Source organism: Triticum dicoccoides, chromosome 3A (genome assembly GCF_002162155.2).
Source record: "Triticum dicoccoides isolate Atlit2015 ecotype Zavitan chromosome 3A, WEW_v2.0, whole genome shotgun sequence".
NCBI classification, from domain to species: domain Eukaryota; kingdom Viridiplantae; phylum Streptophyta; class Magnoliopsida; order Poales; family Poaceae; genus Triticum; species Triticum dicoccoides.
In genome coordinates, this window is record NC_041384.1 from 682,571,601 (window position 1) to 682,592,270 (window position 20,670).

Below are 20,670 nucleotides of genomic sequence, written 5' to 3' on the forward strand. Positions count from 1 at the left end.
TATGAAAGGGGGAGGTAAGGGGTGGCAAATTATAAAATTTGCCCTTATAGTGATGTACAGTTCTGTAACAAGCAACAAAGATCAGTTTTTTATGAGAAAATGGACACAGATGATTCTTTTTGGTCCAACAGCATGGTGTTCGGCTAGCAATCCGTGGCCTACGATCCGGGATGTTTACATGGTGCTGCTCAACGCCACAATCTCTTCACATTACAAAAACACAACCTGAATCGCATGTATACATCTAACCTGAAGATGCAAATCTGTCGGCGCAAACAATCCGGAAGAGCTACCGCGGTCACGGACGCCTGCCCAAACAGATCCTAATCTGGAAGATCGATCGAGGGAGGGCGCGCACAAAACCCTAGCCTGATCCGCACGAATCGCGCCGCGCAGCATCCCAATCTAGCAGAATCCCGGAGCGGAATCGCGGGCCGGAGGCGGGATCCCCCAGGCCAGGCGTACACGGAGAGGAGGGAGAGGGGGAGATGGCGAGACCTGGCAGGCGGATGTCGATGCGGAAGGTGCCGCCCTCGTAGGGGCTGTCGCGGGGCCCGGCGATGGTTCCGGTGAGGTGGGTGATGCTGGAGCCGCCGTCGTGGAGCGCGATGGAGACGCCGGAGATGTCCGAGTCCCGGTTGCACTCCGTCAGCTCCTTCTGCACGCGCGACACGTCCACCATCTTCTCCGGCGAGGCCCCTCCCTCCCCTCTCGCTCGCTGTCCCTGGAGGCGGCCGGCGGTGGCGCGGTGGTGGTGGTGGCGGTGGAAATAGGTGGGATGCGAGAGGAAGGGGGAAGAGAAGGGCGGCGGAGCTGTATGTAGTACTGCTTCTTAATTATAAAGGGGAAATAATTATGCTGATTAGTTAATCACCCGATAATCATCATCATCTGCTAATTAATCCGTCTGACTGGATTGGCTTTGGCTTTGTGTTTTCCTTTCTTTCCTCCGGACATTGAGGCCTCGGTTGCCACGCCAACATTCTCGTTGCCTTGAGCCCAAATCGAATTAGTTCAAAATTTTCACTGAAATTTTTGGACTAATTTTGCAAAAAGGAACCCAAAGTCTCGTCGAGTTCTTGGGTGGTTTCCATTTTATGAGGAGGATTAATTCTTGGTTTTTTGTAATCAAACTTGGCCGTCGTGTAATTTTCAGCGACACAAGAAAGGAATCCTACAAAGTGACGTGGTGGTATGGAATCTGCTTTTAGATGGTTTTCTTTCCTTCGTTGACGTTGTTGGCCAATTGACCAGTTTATCCTTCTTTCGATAGAGACGGATGGAGCATAAGATATTAGGGGTTTCACGTGATTGCGATGTCTGTTGAAAAGAAAAGAAAAAACATATTTCTAACTTCTTTCTTTGAACGCAGTATAGACGAAGACGCTTATAATTTTGAAAGATCGAGCCCGCACATTATTCTGAGATTGACAGAGTCGCCACAGACGCCTCCTTCCACTGAACACACATCGTCGGAAGGGCTAAAATAAATCCATGAAAATGCGAGCACCAGCGTCAAGTCTCGGAAAAAAATCTCTGTAACTTGAACTCTGGTGGGCCAGGGATACTGTCGTCCCCCTAACCATCCAATCACAGGTTGATTCGCAACATATTGCTAAGTTTATAACTAGACGTAGATAGGAACACATATTTTTATATTTTAGTAAAATGGTAATAATTTCTGGTATCACCTGCTGCAACTTAAATTTCTAGGTAGAGATCTTTTGCGGAAGAAAGTACCACCACAATGAAAGGACTCCAATTCATATTTGACGTTCGATCTGGGAGGGGCAGGAGAGAATGTGGAGAGTATCGTGTGATACCGGGCCAACGGTGCTCGCGTGATGCGGGCTTTCGGGTCGTTGGATCTGAGATCCAACGACATTTAAGGAGCTGTTGTAGCTACTGTACTTGTGTGCATTTTTTGACTTCTCGAGGACTTTTTTGCAAAACTGTTCATCATCTCACGGGAGCCCTTGGATCTGAGATCCAACATGCGTGCTCGCACGGGAGTACCAGATATTTCCCCGAAGCGAACAAGTAGTTCGCTATGAGGAATCCTCTAGTGCAAACGAAAACGTTCGATAGGAATCAGTGGCGGAGCTAGGAGGAAAAAGCTAGATGGGCCGGCCAAGAGGAGAATACAAGAGAAAGTTAAATCCTGAACCATACTTATTCAGCAGGCATAGTTGAGGAGTACTAGCGCTGGCTTTAACTAACCTACCCTCTCGCTTAGGGTTTTCGTCTCTGGCGGTGATCTCATCGCCGCCTAGATTTATCTTCCTTCTACCGCCGGCTGATCCCGTCGCTGACGTCTCTCCTCTCCGGCTTGAGGCAGAAAGACGGATCAGCGTCTCTCAGGTGGTTTCTCGGCTGCTGCGGGTGAAACCCCAGATGGCGACACCGGCAGGATCTTCTTTGACGGGTTGGATGGGGGAGAACCTGGATGAGATGCTGCAACACATGGACCTCCAGGACGACGAGCTAGACGATGTGGTTGTTGGGGCAGAGGAGGTGAAGAAGTTTGAAGCAGATGCAAGATGGCTGGCGATTGGGAAGGTCAATACTACACGCATCTTCAGCTCTTCGGCGATGTTCGAGACTCTGAAGTCGGTCTGGGGATTAGCTCATGTACCAAAGTACAGGGAAGCGGGGGAGAACCTCTTTATTTTTCAGATATTTTGCTTAGGGGATTGGAAGAAGGTGGTGCATGGAGGCCCATGGCTGTTCAGGGGTATGGGCATGCTGATTGAAGACTATGATGGCAAGAAGGATCCAACAACTTTCGAGTTTGATGGCTTATATGTTTGGGCTTAGATCCACAATATCCCAGAATTGTATCGGAAAGCAGAAGTGGTGGATCAGCTAGCTCGCCGCATTGGTCGAGTAAAGGAAATCCAACTTGCCCCTCGCCTCTTTTATGAGGGGGGTTATGTTAGGGTTCGTGCAAGAGTGCTGGTGAATAAGCCCCTCACAAGGGTGACGCCTCTGAATGTAGAGGGCAAAGGAAGACGCCGCCTCCTTGTTAAGTACGAGAAAATCCCCTACTTCTGTAAAGTTTGTGGGTTCATGGGCCACAATCATGAGGAATGTGGTGATGGGGTCTGGGGAGAGAAGGACAAGCAATGGGGAAGCTGGATGCTTGCTCAGAGGAGAGATACAGCTCCGGAACAGCAGAGTGACCGAGCCTCACGGGGGGGTCGCACCGGAGGGCGGGGAAGAGGAAGAGCAGGCAGAGGTTCGACCTATCGCCAGAGAACACCTCCACGCAAGCGTTCATTCGAAGAGGTCGGACTAGAGACGGGAATGGAAGACAGAGAAGTTACAAGTCCTTTGAAGCAGGGGCTGAGGGAGAATGAGGCCCACGATACACCTACAGCACGCACGAATCTTAACCCTGTACTTAGTTTGGAGAAGGTGGTCAATCCACCTGCTGTTGACGGCTTGGAGCGAACCAGTGGGAGCGGCATGGCCGTCGGGGCTGCTCGGGACGTCCCACCGCTGCCTCTACCCTACGTCTCTCCCCGGGACGCAAAGAAAGCGAAGAAGGCAGGGTCACCTTTGAAGAACGATAAGGAGAAGATGGCATTATTGGCGGGCTCCAGCTCGGAGCACCGCCAGGCCCAATGAAAATCCTAAGTTGGAATTGTCGTGGGATAGGCGATCCCGCGTAGTTCGAGAACTCCGCGATCTTGTGGAGCTTAGTTCGCCTTCTATTCTTTGTTTAGTCGAAACTCAGATTTGGTGAAGGTCTTCGCTTTTCGTTAGGGTTTGATTTCAGTTTTGGTGTTGGTAGCAATGGTAGGAGTGGTGGTCTTCGTATCTTTTGGAAGAATTTGGTGGATGTTGCAATAAAAAACTTTTCAGAGTATCATGTGGATGCATGGGTGCAAGAACAGGGGAAAGAGCAGTGGCGTTTATCTTGTTTCTATGGAGAAGCAACGAGGAGTCTCCGTTATAAAACTTGGAATGCAATGATGAGATTGAGAGGGGAGAGCACCCTCCCCTGGTTATGTATTGGTGACTTCAACGAGATACTGAGACCTGAGGAGCAACATGGTCCCAATGCCCGTGATAGTGCTCAGATAGAGGCTTTCAGAGAGGCCGTTGATGTTTGTGGACTTGTCGATTTGGGCTATCGTGGCTTGGACTGGACATGGGAGAAGAAGGTGGCTGGTGGTCACTTTTGTCGAGTACGTTTGGATCGAGCCTTGGGATCGGCCTGCTGGTCGGCGCTCTTTCCTTTCGCTTCTCTTGAACACTTAACCGCGGCAAAATCCGATCACTGTCCCATATTGTTAGAGATGGAGCTGGTAGCGACAAATGTTCGGGCCAAGCAAAAACAATTCAGATACGAGTGCATGTGGGAAAGGGAACCTAGCTTTGGAGATATCTTCGCTGAGGCGTGGAACGATGCGGGCAGGGCCCAAACTGTATCGGGACTATCTGCAAAACTTGCCAGCGTTGTCGGTGCGCTACAAAGATGGGGCCGGAACAAGTTTGGTGCAGTCCGTGCGGAACTGCGCTCCCTGCGCCTTCGGCTGGGCGAGATGCACGCACTTCAGGATCGTGTAGGTCCTGCGGCGGAGGAGGAAAGCATTGAAGCTCGAATGGTTGAACTCTGCCTCCGAGAAGAAATCATGTGGCGCCAAAGAGCTAGGGTCCAGTGGCTAGCCGAAGGGGACAATAACACAAAGTTTTTTCACCAAAAGGCGAGTGCCCTCAAAGTGCGTAAATGCATCTCCGAACTTCAGCGAGTTGATGGAACAGTTTGCACGGATGAGCAAGAGATGGCGAATATGGCATCCAGTTTCTATGGAAATTTGTATGCATCCGAAAACACAATGGGCATTGAAGAGGTTTTATCCCATATACCACCACGAGTTGATGAGGCCATGAACAACTCTCTGGATGCTCAGTACACGAAATCAGAGGTAAAAACTGCATTGTTTCAGATGTTCCCGACAAAAGCACCAGGACCGGACGGCTTCCCTGCACACTTTTTCCAGCGGCATTGGGATCTATGCGGTGACGAGGTAACTAATATGGTGTTGCGAGTTCTTAAAGGAGAAGATTCCCTGGAGGAGATCAACAAAACGTTCATAGTTTTAATTCCTAAGATTGCAAGTCCAAAAAATTTAGGACAATTTCGACCGATTAGCCTCTGCAATGTGATCTTCAAGATCGCATCCAAGGTTTTGGCTAACCGGCTCAAGCTTATTCTCCCCGACATCATCTCTGAGGAGCAGTCAACATTTGTGCCAGGACGCCTTATTACTGACAACTTTATCTTAGCCTATGAGTGCTTGCACTACATGAAAACAAGGAAGTTAAAAAGTAATAGATTCTGCGCATTGAAACTTCACATGATGAAAGCTTATGATAGAATTGAATGGAATTATCTGGAGAAGGTCATGCTAAAACTTGGGATCAGTCCACGTTTCACTGAGATTGTAATGAGGTGTGTTACATCAGTATCCTTCTCTGTTATTTTCAACGGAGGGAAGCAGGAGGAGTTCACACCTTCGCGAGGCCTCATGCAAGGTGATCCGATATCCCCCTACCTCTTTCTACTAGCGGCGGAGGGATTATCCTGTTTATTGAAATCTTCTAACCTAACTGAGAGTGTCCGTGGTATTACGGTGGCAACAGGAGCTCCTGAGGTAAACCATTTACTTTTTGCAGATGATAGTCTCTTATTTTTCAATGCTACGCCTGAGATGGCAGCCAAAGTTGATGCTCTCTTGCAACTTTACTGCGACGCTTCTGGCCAGCACATAAATAAGGAGAAGTCCTCAATCTTCTTTAGTAAAGGTTGTGCTGAGTCTCTGATACAAGTAATCAAAGAATCCTTGCAAGTTCAGGATGAGCAGCTATCCGATCGATATCTTGGTCTGCCTGCTGATGTGGGGAGAGGCAAGGAAGGGTCCTTTAAATATCTGAATGATAGGATTTGGAAGCATGTGCAGGGTTGGATGGAAAAGGCCCTATCTGCAGGTGGTAAGGAGGTACTTATTGAAGGAAATATGCCCTAGAGGCAATAATAAAGTTATTATTTATTTCCTTATATCATGATGAATGTTTATTATTCATGCTAGAATTGTATTAACCGGAAGCATAATACATGTGTGAATACATAGACAAACAGAGTGTCACTAGTATGCCTCTACTTGACTAGCTCGTTGATCAAAGATGGTTATGTTTCCTAACCATAGGCATGAGTTGTCATTTGATTAACGGGATCACATCATTAGGAGAATGATGTGATTGACTTGACCCATTCCGTTAGCTTAGCACTTGATCGTTTAGTTTGTTGCTATTGCTTTCTTCATGACTTATACATGTTCCTATGACTATGAGATTATGCAACTCCCGTTTACCGGAGGAACACTTTGTGTGCTACCAAACGTCACAACGTAACTGGGTGATTATAAAGGTGCTCTACAGGTGTCTCCGAAGGTACTTGTTGGGTTGGCGTATTTCGAGATTAGGATTTGTCACTTCTATTGTCGGAGAGGTATCTCTAGGCCCTCTCGGTAATGCACATCACCTAAGCCTTGCAAGCATTGCAACTAATGAGTTAGTTGCGAGATGATGTATTACGGAACGAGTAAAGAGACTTGCCGGTAACGAGATTGAACTAGGTATTGAGATGCCGACGATCGAATCTCGGGCAAGTAACATACCGATGACAAAGGGAACAACGTATGTTGTTATGCGGTCTGACCGATAAAGATCTTCGTAGAATATGTAGGAGCCAATATGAGCATCCAGGTTCCGCTATTGGTTATTGACCGGAGACGTGTCTCGGTCATGTCTACATAGTTCTCGAAACCCGTAGGGTCCGCACGCTTAACGCTACGATGACAGTTATATTATGAGTTTATATGTTTTGATGTACCTAAGGAGTTCGGAGTCCCGGGTGAGATCGGGGACATGACGAGGAGTCTTGAAATGGTCGAGACGTAAAGATCGATATTTTGGACGACTATATTCGGACTTCGGAAAGGTTCCGAGTGATTCGGATATTTTTCAGAGTACCGGAGAGTTATGGGAATTTGCCGGGGAGTATATGGGCCTTATTGGGCCATACAGGAATAGAGGAGATAGGCCAAAAGGAAGGAGGTCGGCGCCCCCCTCTGGTCCGAATTGGACAAGGGGTGCAACCCCCTTTTCCTTCTCCCTCTCCTCCTCTTTCCACCGGGAGTAGGACTCCCCCCTTGGCGCGCCCTCCTCCTAGGCCGGCCGCCTTCCCCCTTGCTCCTTTATATACAGGGGCAGGGGGGCACCCCATGACACACAAGTTGATCTTCGTGATCGTTCCTTAGCCGTGTGCGGTGCCCCCTTCCACCATATTCCACCTCGGTCATATCGTACCGGTGCTTAGGCGAAGCCCTGCATCGGTAGAACATCATCACCGTCATCACGCCGTCGTGTTGACGAAACTCTCCCTCAACACTCGGCTGGATCGGAGCTCGAGAGACGTTAGCGAGTTGAACGTGTGCAGAACTCGGAGGTGCCATACGTTTGGTACTTGGATCGGTCGGATCGGGAAGACATACGACTACTTCCTCTACGTTGTGTCAATGCTTCCGTTGCCGGTCTACGAGGGTACGTAGACAGCACTCTCCCCTCTCGTTGCTATGCGTCACCATGATCTTGCATGTGCGTAGGAATTTTTTTGAAATTAATACGTTCCCCAACAGTGGCATCCGAGCCAGGTTTTATGCGTTGATGTAATATGCACGAGTAGAACACAAGTGAGTTGTGGGCGATATAAGTCATACTGCTTACCAGCATGTCATACTTTGGTTCGGCGGTATTGTTGGATGAAGCGGCCCAGACCGACATTACGCATACGCTTACGCAAGACTGGTTTTATCGCCATGCTATGCACACAGGTGACTAGCGGGTGTCAGTTTCTCCAACTTTAGTTAAACCGAGTGTGGCTACGCCCGGTCCTTGAGAAGGTTAAAACAGCACTAACTTGACAAACTATCATTGTGGTTTTGATGCGTAGGTAAGAACGGTTCTTGCTCAGCCCGTAGCAGCCACGTAAAACTTGCAACAACAAAGTAGAGGACGTCTAACTTGTTTTTGCAGGGCATGTTGTGATGTGATATGGTCAAGACGTGATGAGATATAAGTTGTTGTATGAGACGATCATGTTTTGTTGAAGTTATCGGCAACTGGCAAAAGCCTTATGGTTATCTCTCTACTGCATAAGATGCAAGCGCCAAATAATTGCTTTACTTTATCACTATGCGATAGCAATAGTTGCAAGAGCAATTGTTGGCGAGACAACCATGTGACGACACATTGATATAGATCAAGATGATGGAGATCATGGTGTCATGCCGGTGACGATGGAGATCATGACGATGCTTTGGAGATGGAGATCAAAGGCACAAGATGATGATGGCCATATCATGTCACATATTTTGATTGCATGTGATGTTTATCTTTTATACATCTTATTTTGCTTAGTTCGACGGTAGCTTTATAAGATGATCTCTCACTAATTATCAAGGTACAAGTGTTCTCCCTGAGTATGCACCATTGCGAAAGTTCTTCGTGCTGAGACACCACGTGATGATCGGGTGTGATAGGCTCTACGTTCAAATACAACGGGTGCAAAACAGTTGCACACGCGGAATACTCAGGTTAAACTTGACGAGCCTAGCATATAACAGATATGGCCTCGGAACACGGAGACCGAAAGGTCGAGCATGAATCATATAGTAGATATGATCAACATAGTGATGTTCACCATTGAAACTACTCCATATCACGTGATGATCGGACATGGTTTAGTTGATATGGATCACGTGATCACTTAGAGGATTAGAGGGATGTCTATCTAAGTGGGAGTTCTTAAGTAATATGATTAATTGAACTTAAATTTATCATGAACTTAGTCCTGGTAGTATTAGCATATCTATGTTGTAGATCAAAAGCTCGCGTTTAGCTCCCCTGTTTTATTTTGATATGTTCCTAGAGAAAATTAAGCTGAAAGATGTTAGTAGCAATGATGCGGATTGGATCCGTGATCTGAGGATTATCCCCATTGCTGCACAGAAGAATTATGTCCTTAATGCACCGCTAGGTGACAGACCTATTGCAGGAGCAGATGCAGACGTTATGAACGTTTGGCTAGCTCAATATGATGACTACTTGATAGTTTAGTGCACCATGCTTAAACGGCTTAGAATCGGGACTTCAAAGACGTTTTGAACATCATGGACCATATGAGATGTTCCAGGAGTTGAAGTTAATATTTCAAGAAAATACCCAAGTTGAGAGATACGAAGTCTCCAACAAGTTCTATAGCTAAAAGATGGAGGAGAATAGCTCAAGCAGTGAGCATGTGCTCAGATTGTATGGGTACTACAATCGCTTGAATCAAGTGGGAGTTAATCTTCCAGATAAGATAGTGATTGACAGAATTCTCTAGTCACCATCACCAAGTTAGTAGAACTTCATGATGAACTATGACATGCAAGGGATAATGGAAACGATTCCCAAGCTCTTCGTAATGCTGAAATCAACGAAGGTAGAAATCAAGAAAAATATCAAGTGTTGATGGTAGACAAGACCAAGAAAAGGGCAAAGGGAAGAAGGGGAACTTCAAGAAGAACGGCAAGCAAGTTGCTGCTCAAGTGAAGAAGCCCAAGTCTGGTCCTAAGCCTAAGACTAAGTGCTTCTACTGCAAAGGGACTGGTCACTGGAAGCAGAACTGCCCCAAGTATTTGGCGGATAAGAAGGATGGCAAAGTGAACAAAGGTATATTTGATATACGGATTATTGATGTGTATTTTACTAGTGTTCGTAGCAACCCCCAGGTATTTGATACTGGTTCAGTTGCTAAGAGTAGTAACTCGAAATGGGAGTTGCAGAATGAACAGAGACTAGTTAAGGGTGGAGTGACGATGTGTGTTGGAAGTGGTTCCAAGATTGATATGATCATCATCGCACACTCCCTATACTTTCGGGATTAGTGTTGAACCTAAATAAGTGTTATTTGGTGTTTGCATTGAGCATGAATATGATTTGATCATGTTTATTGCAATACAGTTATTCATTTAAGTAAGAGAATAAATTGTTGTTCTGTTTACATATATGGTTACACACCCAATGAAAATGGTTCGTTGGATCTCGATCGTAGTGATACACATATTCATAATATTGAAACCAAAAGATGCAAAGTTAATAATGATAGTGCAACTTATTTGTGGCACTGCCGTTTAGGTCATATTGGTGTAAAGCGCATGAAGAAACTCCATGCTGATGGACTTTTGGAATCACTTGATTATGAATCAGTTGATGCTGGCGAACCATGCCTCATGGGCAAGATGACTAAGACTCCGTTCTCCAGAACAATGCAGCAAGCAACAGATTTGTTGGAAATCATGCATACTGATGTATGTGGTCCGATGAATATTGAAGCTCGCGGTAGGTATCATTATCTTCTGATCTTCACAGATGATTTGAGCAGATATGAGTATATCTACTTGATGAAACACAAGTTTGAAACATTTGAAAAGTTCAAAGAATTTCAGAGTGAAGTGGAGAATCATCGTAACAAAATAAAAGTTTCTACGATATGATCGCAGAAGTAAAATATTTGAGTTACGAGTTTGGCCTTCAGTTAAAACAATGTGAAATAGTTTCACTACTCACGCCACCTGGAACACCACAGTGTAATGGTGTGTCCGAACGTTGTTATCGTGCTTTATTAGATATGGTGCGATCTATGACGTCTCTTACTGATTTACCACTATCGTTTTGGGGTTATGCATTAGAGACAGCTACATTCACGTTAAATAGGGCATCATCTAAATCCGTTGAGACGACACCGTATGAACTATGGTTTGGCAAGAAACCTAAGCTGTCATTTCTTAAAGTTTGAGGTTGCAATGCTTATGTGAAAAAGTTTCAACCTGATAAGCTCAAACCCAAATCGGAGAAGTGCGTCTTCATAGGATACCCAAAAGAAAATGTTGGGTGATCCGAAGGCAAGATATTCGTTGCTGAGAATGGATCCTTTCTAGAGAAGGAGTTTCTCTCGAAAGAAGTGAGTGGGAGGAAAGTAGAACTTGATGAGGTAACTGTACCTGCTCCCTTATTGGAAAGTAGTTCATCACAGAAATCTATTCCTGTGACTACTACACCAACTAGTGAGGAAGCTAATGATGATGATCATGTAACTTCAGATCAAGTTACTACCGAACCTCGTAGGTAAACCAGAGTGATATCCGCACCAGAGTGGTACGGTAATCCTGTTCTAGAGGTCATGTTACTTGACCATGACGAGCCTACAAACTATGAGGAAGCGATGATGAGCCCAGATTCCGCGAAATGGCTTGAGGCCATGAAATCTGAGATGAGATCCATGTATGAGAACAAAGTATGGACTTTGATTGACTTGCCCATTGATTAGCGAGTGAGGGAGTCCTGGATTAGGGGGTGTCCGGATAGCCAGACTATACCTTTGGCCGGACTCCTGGACTATGAAGATACAAGATTGAAGACTCCGTCCCGTGTCCGGAAGGGACTTTCCTTGGCGTGGAAGGCAAGCTTGGCGATACGGATATGTAGATGTCCTACCATTTGTAACCAACTCTGTGTAACCCTAGCCCTCTCCGGTGTCTATATAAACCGGAGGGTTTTAGTCCGTAGGGCGAAGAACAATCACAACATACAATCATACCATAGGCTAGCTTCTAGGGTTTAGCCTCCTTGATCTCGTGGTAGATCTACTCTTGTACTACCCATATCATCAATATCAATCAAGCAGGACGTAGAGTTTTACCTCCATCAAGAGGGCCCGAACCTGGGTCAAACATTGTGTCCCCTACCTCCTGTTACCATCCGCCTAGATGCACAGTTCGGGACCCCCTACCCGAGATCCGCCGGTTTTGACACCGACATTGGTGCTTTCATTGAGAGTTCCTCTGTGCCGTCGCCATCAGGAAGGATGTCTCATCCCATCTTTAAAGACGACACCGTTGCTAAGGGAGCTTTGGCTGTCGGCCAAACTCTCCGGCTAGGTGGTTTTCTTATGACCGCCTGTTCGGCTGCTGCGCCGACGATGACCTCTTGGGTCATTGAAAGCAATCTTCACGTCAGCTCGGAATTCGCTGAGCAGCTAGATCCAATGGAGCTCTCTTCCCTAAACGAGCTCTTGGATCGCATCGCCGCCCTGGGAGTCGCTACGGATTACGACCAGATTGGGCCTAAACCCGATCTAAGAGAGATTAACTCTCCCCAGGTCACCCATCACGTTGCCGTGGTAGAGGGATAGTGCGGCGACCCTTCATCTATCTTAAGGACTAGCTATGTCCGGATTCCCGATCCCTCCAAGCCGGATACCCGTGGAGGGGAGGACATCATTCAAGACCTGAACTTAAAGTCAGGCGACGGGCTAGATTCATTGGACAGCATCCAAGAATCCAAACTTCCGAGTTCAGAAACTCCTTGGCCCCTGGGTCTCAGATTGGGTGAGGTTTCGGATTTGATTCCACCCACCCACCCGTACATAAGCGATCTATCCCAAATTAGGCAAGAGCCCGAAGAAATAGTACATCATTACTGGGCTAGATTCCTCCTGGTTATGAATAGGATAAAGGACTGCCACGAGGAAGACGCAATTTCATTCTTCTGCAATAATTGCACGGACAAGGGAATCCTCAACGCCATAAGTCGCCGTGATATTACACACTTCGCTAACTTGGTGTCCATAGTACGAAAGTACTGTGCGATGGAAAGTGCCTGGAAAACTGAAATAAAATTTTGGGACAATCCGGCCCTGAACACGGACCCAGTCCGAAATAAAAGGGTGCATCATCGCCAGACACCCGGGTTCAATACCAAAAAGCAAAAGCCCTCTACAGGGCACGGAACCGTACTGGAAGGATGGCTTAATGGACCCTGCAAAATTCACAATGCAGAGGGCGCCACACCAACTCACAGCCTTAGAGCATATTGGATACTCCGGCAGGTGGCAAAGTTGGCGAAGATCTTCTAATTCCAGAAGCCACAGAAAGCCACCCCAGAGACACCAGTACGGTATTAACAGTCTTCGAGACTTTCGCATCAAATAATATGTGAAAAAGAAAACTCCGCAGCCTTGCTGAAGTCTACCAAGTAGCAACAATAAACCCATGGAGTGACACGACTATTAATTTTAACGCCAGTGATGAACCTAAATTCCGAACAGCCCGAGCACCAGCCGCATTGGTCCTCAGTCCAGTAGTGGACGACTTTCGTCTTACCAAGGTACTCATGGATGGCGGTAGCGGATTGAACCTCATTTATGAGGAGACCCTTCAAAAAATGGAAATAGACTGGAACCGCATTGAGCGAAGCAGCACAACCTTTAGAGGAATAATCGCTAGTCGGGAAGCGCGCTGTACAGGAAAAATCACACTAGATATGATGTTCGGCACGCCGGATAATTACAGGTCCGAAGAGGTCACGTTCCAAGTGGCCCCGTTCAATAGTGGATATCACACTCTGCTAGGGCGGGAAGCGTTTACAATATTCCAAGCAATACCCCATTACGGGTACATGAAGCTCAAGATGCCCGGGCCTAACGGAATCATCACTCTCGCTAGTGATCCAGACATAGCACTCCGCGCCAAAAACAAGATAGCCGCACTGGCCCTCGAGGCTCTATCCGAAGCCCTAGCGGCTGAGGAATTGACTGCGCTGCGCTCCATGGTGAATAGGGACGATGTGATACTCGACAAAAGATCCAAGTCCACCTCCTTTAAACCGGCGGACGAAATAGTCAAATTCCAGGTCCATCCAACGGACCCCAATAAAACAGCTTCCGTCGGGGCACTGTTAAACCCCGATGTAGACGCCGCACTGCGAGAGTTCCTATGAGAGAACTGGGACATTTTCGCCTGGCACCCTTCAGACATGCCAGGAATCCCACGCAGGCTGGCTGAACACAGCTTAAATATCCTAAAAGGATTCAAGCCAGTCAAACAGGCTCTTCGGCGTTTTTCCGAACCTAAGAGATAGGCCATGGGAGAGGAACTAGCCAAGCTATTGGAGGCCGGATTCATCAAAGATATAAAACACCCGGACTGGCTAGCGAACCTGGTGATGGTACCAAAGAAGGACAAATCCTGGCGCCTGTGCGTTTATTTTAAAGACCTTAACAAGGCTTGCCCAAAGGATCCCTTCCCTCTCCCCCGCATAGATCAAATTATCGACGCTACCGCAGGACACGATTCGTTGTGTTTCCTCGATGCATACTCCGGCTACCATCAAATAAAGATGGCAGAGTCAGACCAAGCCGCAACGACATTCATCACACCATACGACCCATTCTGCTTCAACACAATGCCCTTCGGGCTCAAAAACGCCGACGCAACATATTAGCGCATGATTCAGACATGTCTGGCAAACCAGATCGGCAAAACAGTGGAGGCATACGTAAATGATGTGGCCGTTAAAACAAGACATGTAGAAACTCTAGTAGACAACTTGAGGCTAACATTCGATAACCTCCGAACATACGACATCAAGCTCAACCTAGAAAAATGCGTTTTCGGTGTTCCAGCCGGAAAGCTCTTGGGCTTCATTGTATCCGGTAGAGGAATTGAAGCAAATCCAGCCAAGATCCGAGCTCTGTCACAATTGGATATCCCGAAGGACCTCAAACAAATACAAAAATTAACCGGATGCGTGGCGGCTCTAAGCCACTTTATCTCCCGCTTAGGAGAAAAGGCCCTACCCCTTTACCGCCTCCTTCGGCGCACCAAACACTTCGAGTGGAAGGATGCAGCCACGACCGGACTCGATGAAATAAAAGCCATCTTGGCAACAAACCCAGTCCTGGCCGCGCCAAACATTGGCGAACCAATGCTATTATACATTGCAGCAACCCACCAGGTCGTAAGCGCAGTGCTCGTCGTTGAATGAGAAACGGACGGACACAAATTCCCCCTTCAAAAGCCGGTCTACTATGTGTCCACTTTCCTTACTCCGTGCAACTCACGATACCCGCATTATCAAAAGATTGCGTACGCGGTATTTATGGCATCCCGGAAGCTGCGACACTACTTTCAAGAGTGTTCAATAACAGTAGCCTCGGAAGTGACACTTAACGATATTATAAACAACCACAACGCGACGGGTCGGATTGCAAAATGGGCCATTGATCTCCTCCCGTTTGACATAACTTACAAGCCACGGCGAGCTATCAAGTCGCAAGTTTTGGCCGACTTCGTCGCAGAATGGACGGAGGCTGAACTCCCCAAAGAGTACGACACATATTCAAACTGGGTCATGCACTTCGACGGCTCCAAAATGTTGGCCGGTCTAGGGGCTGGCGTCGTTTTGACGTCCCCCACAGGAGACACAGTTCAATACATACTCCAGATAATGTACACAGACTCCAACAATGCAGCCGAATATGAGGCCCTTTTACATGGTCTCCGGATGGCAGTATCCATGGGCATTCAACGCCTAGAGGTGCGCGGGGACTCGAACCTCGCAATATCCCAAATAAATGGAGACTTTGATACCAAGGATCCAAAAATGGTAGCTTATCGCAACGCCGTCCTAAAAATGTCAGCTCGGTTCGAAGGGCTCGAGTTTCACCATATAGACCGGGAAAATAATCAGGCGGCAGATGTCCTAGCATGCATCGGTGCAAAACGCGATGTAGTCCCCCCAACATCTTCTTGGAAAGGCTGTTCAAGCCATCCATAGTATGGGAATGAGAAACCGGCAATAACAGCCCAGACCCAACCGCACTGCCCGACAGCGAACTCTCTGACATAATTGGAGGCTCTGCCAATGAAATAACACCTTCAGCCCACGTAATAATGGCCGTCATCGCCCCGTGGACAGAACCATTCCTCGCCTACCTTACTAGGAAGGAACTCCCCGAGGACCAAAATGAGGCACGCTGCATAGTGCGACGATCTAAAGCCTATAAAGTCCACGAGGGAGAGCTTTATAAGAAAAGCACTACCTCAAAGGTGCATCTCCAAAGAGGAAGGGCGGAACCTCCTGGCTGAAATTCATGCCGGACTCGGTCCCTTGTAAGCAAGGCCTTCCGTACAGGCTTTTATTGGCCAACGGCCCGGGCAGATGCCCAGGACTTAGTCCAACGATGCGTCGGTTGCCAGCTCTTTGCAAACCAAAGCCATATTCCACCCACCGCCCTCCAAACTATCCCCATCACTTGGCCCTTCACGGTATGGGGGCTTGACATGGTTGGACCCCTTAAAGGCGGAACCCACAAGAAAAAAATACTTACTGGTCATGGTGGATAAGTTCACCAAATGGATAGAAGCCAAGCCTGTTAAGACGGCCGAATCCGGACCGGTGATAGACTTTATATCCGGGGTTGTACACTGTTAGGCGTCCCCCACAACATCATCACTGATAACGACACGAACTTTACGGCCGACGAGGTAAAACTCTGGTGCAAAAACATGGGCATCAAGCTCGATTATGCTTCCGTCTATCACCCACAAACTAATGGCCAGGTCGAACGTGCAAATGGTCTTATCATGAGCGGCATCAAACCCAGATTAGTGTGGTCCCTTAAGGAATCTAATACGCACTGGGTAGAGGAGCTCGACTCCGTACTCTGGGGGCTGCGGACCACGCTGAATCGCACCACCGGATACACACCATTCTTCATGGTGTACGGCGCAGAGGCAGTTTTGCCCTGCGACATAATTCATGACTCACCTCGAGTGCGCATGTATGAAGAAAGAGAAGCCGAGCTCGATCGGCAGGACAGTTTGGACGCCTTGGAGGAAGAGCGTGATGTGGCAAAAGCCCGTTCCACATTCTATCAACAGCAGGCTCGAAGATACCAAAGCAGAGAAATACGGGCCAAAAATTACAACGTTGGCGAATTAGTTCTACGCCTGCCGGACAAGAAAAAGGACAAACTCAAGCCCAAGTGGGAAGGCCCCTTCATAATTGACCAAGTCCTGACTGGTGGAGCGTACCGCCTGCGAGATGCATCCGATAACCGACTCGAGCTGAACCCATGGAACGTAGCCCGTCTCTGAAGATTCTATGCCTAGCGCCGGACTCTGTGTTCGTCTCCTTCCTCTGTCCATTTTTTATATACTTTTTGTCTTACATTTCTCTCCTTCTCCTCTCTCTCTCTTATAACCTTTAAAGGCTCATAAAGTGACGCGCTATCCGCGCTCATTAAACCTGGGGGCTTCTTTAAACAGAAGCTTATTTATACGGGCTTCATGCCCAACACATGTGTCACCCTTCCGCATGTACCTTTTATTCACCATTATATGCATCGATATGACTTAAGTTTTGGCCAAGCTGGGTTGCCTGGCTCCTGTGCTTACCCCTACGTTCCCGATTGTTCGGCTAGGTGGTAAAGGGAGCACCTCTGCGATTGTTACTGCCAGGTCAGCTGGATGTGTACCTCAGACTGGGTGAAGCCGAAAGCTAGCGTTCTTAAGGGAATATTCGGTCAGTGAACTAAAGATGATCTTTTTTTTCACTTATTTATCTATACGCCCCCAGATGTTTTTCCTGCGTCTCTTTTCGCAGAATGGACATGCACTTTAGGGCATGCCTCCCAGGGAAAGGAACCCCTAACGGAACTATTCTCCCTGGAAGATGTTTCTTACTAACCATGTAATATAACATAACTAGTTGGGCACTTGTCTGTTCAAGCACTAATGACCCCTACGCCTGGTCTCCATGCATACCCCGGTTCTTCTATAACCGTGAGGGTATTCGGACACACTTCGGACCATCAGGTCCCGAGGTTGAAGCAAAAAGGTTGGCCATGACAAACAATCTACAATCCGGCTAGAAGGCGTTACACATGTCAATTAAAATTACATAGTCAATCTGACTGATTGTATTCCTCTTCAATACCATCTAACAGGTTGTCTAGCTTACAGTCCTGTTGGGAATACTTTGCGGCCAATTCTACTTGGTCGTATACTAAGCTCACAGGGATCTCCTTGCCATCGGGCCCCATGGGTCCGACCTCGGCCATGCGGTTTGGGCCAGCTTTCGTGTACCGCATCTTCACCATGGCCCAGGCCTCCCTGGCTCCTTGACGGCAGGCCAACATCTTCCATAATCGGAAGCGCCGCCGCGCTCGCTTCAGCTTCTCTACAAGCTCTCCAAGGCCTTCGGGCATGGAGACGGATGGCCACAAGGCCTGGGCGACGCCTTGCATCACCTGCCGAACTCGCTCGTGCAGTTGGGAGAGCTTGGGAAGAAGGTCACCCGTAGAACCGGGTATTTCCTCTGCAGGACGACCTGTTAGCATACCTACAGACATTACTCTGTTAGTCGACTTCCTTGCCGAACTCTTTTTTCAAAGTTTGTTTAAGCACTTACTCAATATGCCGCGTCGAAGCCGCCGATTCTCCTTAACGGAGTCCAACAGCTAGGCACGAACATCCTTCAGTTCAACGCCCAGCTTGGTGTTGGCATCTTGGAGATCGTTCTTCTCCCGCCTCACCTTTGTCAGCACATTCTCACCAGCCTTCAGCTGGCGTAGGAGTTGTTGCTTTTCCGGACTCAATCCGGCGCCATCTGCAATTTCATTTGTCAGATTTGCACCCATGCCGCACTTCGCAAAATACTTATCTTTCGAAGTGCATATTACCAGAGGGGGTCTCCTTGGATTCCCTGCCGCGGCTAGTGCAGCCTCAAGTTGGGCTTTGCACTCTTCCAGCTCCTGGGACAGTAGGGTATTCTTTTCTGTAAGAACCTGCATAAGAAATGATCCTTAAATCGGTTATTCTAACTGTTTCAAGTCTCGGGGGCTACTGGTATATATAATTACCAAAATTTTCTTACCCGTATGTCTTTTACATATTGCTCTGTGGCTCTGGCTAGACCATTTTGAGCGGCACGGAGGTACGCATCTCCCGAATTGAAGGCATCCAATGCCACTTGGGAGAAACAAGCGTCGCGAAGAACTGTCCGGCGACGCCTGTGGTTCATGGCACTCTCCACCTCGGAATTGGTGGCAGACAGCCTGTCCGCATCCTCTGTCGGAGGAGCGTCCGGTGCGCGCCTTGTGTTTGCCTCCGCTTCCTGACCAGGCTTTGGAGCCTGGCTGGTGGAGGCGCGATTGGCAACCTCTCTGGATATAGTCCGGTGAGGTCTCTTCGTCCTGAAGAGAGCACGAGCGTTAATATGCCTTAAAGGAATAACACGTGGGAATAAGATGGCGCGCTATACCTTTGCGCCGGCGTCTCAGTCCGGACCACACTTCTTTTCAACCCGTGGGGCCTTGCTGCCCCTCGTTGGCTAGTCATTTCAGGCTCGGCCTCCCGTCACAAGGACCTCCCCTACAAAACACGGTTGTCATATGGCAATTGAAAACACGCGAGGATAGATCCCTTTCCAAAGTGCTGGGACTTCGGTCTCAGTTACCTGTGAGGCTAGGAGTAGCCCTGGGTAATCGGCCGTAATGGCCACCAAGGCATTGTCCTTGCTCAATTGATGAAACACCCCATCAATCAGCTCCACAGATAAGACCGGATCCTCTTGAGAGGCCGGGTCGAGGGACCATCCTGGATCCTCGGGTTGTGGAGGAGGGCTGTTTATTTCTTTAACAGCCTGGCGCAATTCCTGCATTGAAGTCGTTAGACTGAATATTTAACGATGGGAATATAAAACGGATGGGCAAGTAAAAGTGACCACTTACCCAACTTGGGGGATTGTACATAGAAAATCCACCCTGTGGGTTGACACGGAGAAATTCCTCCTCTTCTTCCTTGTACAAAGCGGACAAGGTCTTTATTAGAGCGGCAGCTGAATCCAGCCCCTTACGGCCGTAGCGGGTGGCGTTGTCCTCCCCGTTGAAGTTCCACATGGGGTGGCCTCTATACTGAAGTGGCTGCACCCCTCGCATGATGCATGCGGCCATGACCCCGATCATGGTCAGTCCGGAATGAGCTAACAATCTTATCCGGCCCATCAGGTAAAGAACGTCCTTGTCACTTTCCCTTTGAGGGCTCCGTGGATGCCAGCTTAGGCGCTTCTTTAGGGGAGCACTGTCGAACTCAGGGAGGCCGATCCGGACAGGATCCGGCAGCGGGACATCCTCTATATAAAACCATTCCGAAGGCCAGTCCTCGGACGCCTTCTTTGGGGTTCCGGATAGATATCCGATCCCGGCGATGCGCCACACTTCGGCTCCGCCCACTTGATATATTGACCCCTTCTGAGAACGGGGCACAAGGCAGAATAGCTTTTTCCACAGCGCGAAATGAGCTCACAGCCCAAAAACAGCTCGTAAAGGGCTACGAAGCCCGCGATATGCAACATGGAGGTAGGCGTGAGGTTGTGCAGCTGGAGGCCATAGAACTCCAGGAGCCCCCGGAGAAACGGATGAATTAAAAATCCGAGCCCTCTTATTAAGTAAGGGACAAGGCATACCTGCTCTCCTTTGGAGGGATTGGGGGCGCTCTCCGCTTGCTCTCCGCCATTATAGGTGGCAAGTCTGGCTCGAACCGGGACCATATAGGCCGGGGGAAGAAATCCCTTGGTCTGGAGCATCACTAGCTCGCTGTGCGGGATGGAGCATCTCTCCCAATCTCCAGGCCGAGGGCTGGAAGGGCGAGAGGAGGAGCTGCGGTGGCCGGCCATGATAGAATCGACCTCTATCGGATACGCTCTGATGAATAC

General features: G+C 48.2%; 1 protein-coding gene across 1 annotated transcript in view; it reads right to left on the minus strand.

The window, feature by feature from the left end:
• The window catches only part of LOC119270170 (ubiquitin-conjugating enzyme E2 27-like), a 5,047-nt gene extending 4,226 nt beyond the window's left edge, over positions 1-821 (minus strand). The window contains exon 1 of the mRNA XM_037552141.1: positions 499-821. Within this exon, the coding sequence (XP_037408038.1) occupies positions 499-682 (184 nt within the window). The 5' untranslated portion in view covers positions 683-821. The remainder of the gene's footprint in view (positions 1-498) is intronic.
• Between the last annotated feature and the right edge of the window lie 19,849 nt (positions 822-20,670).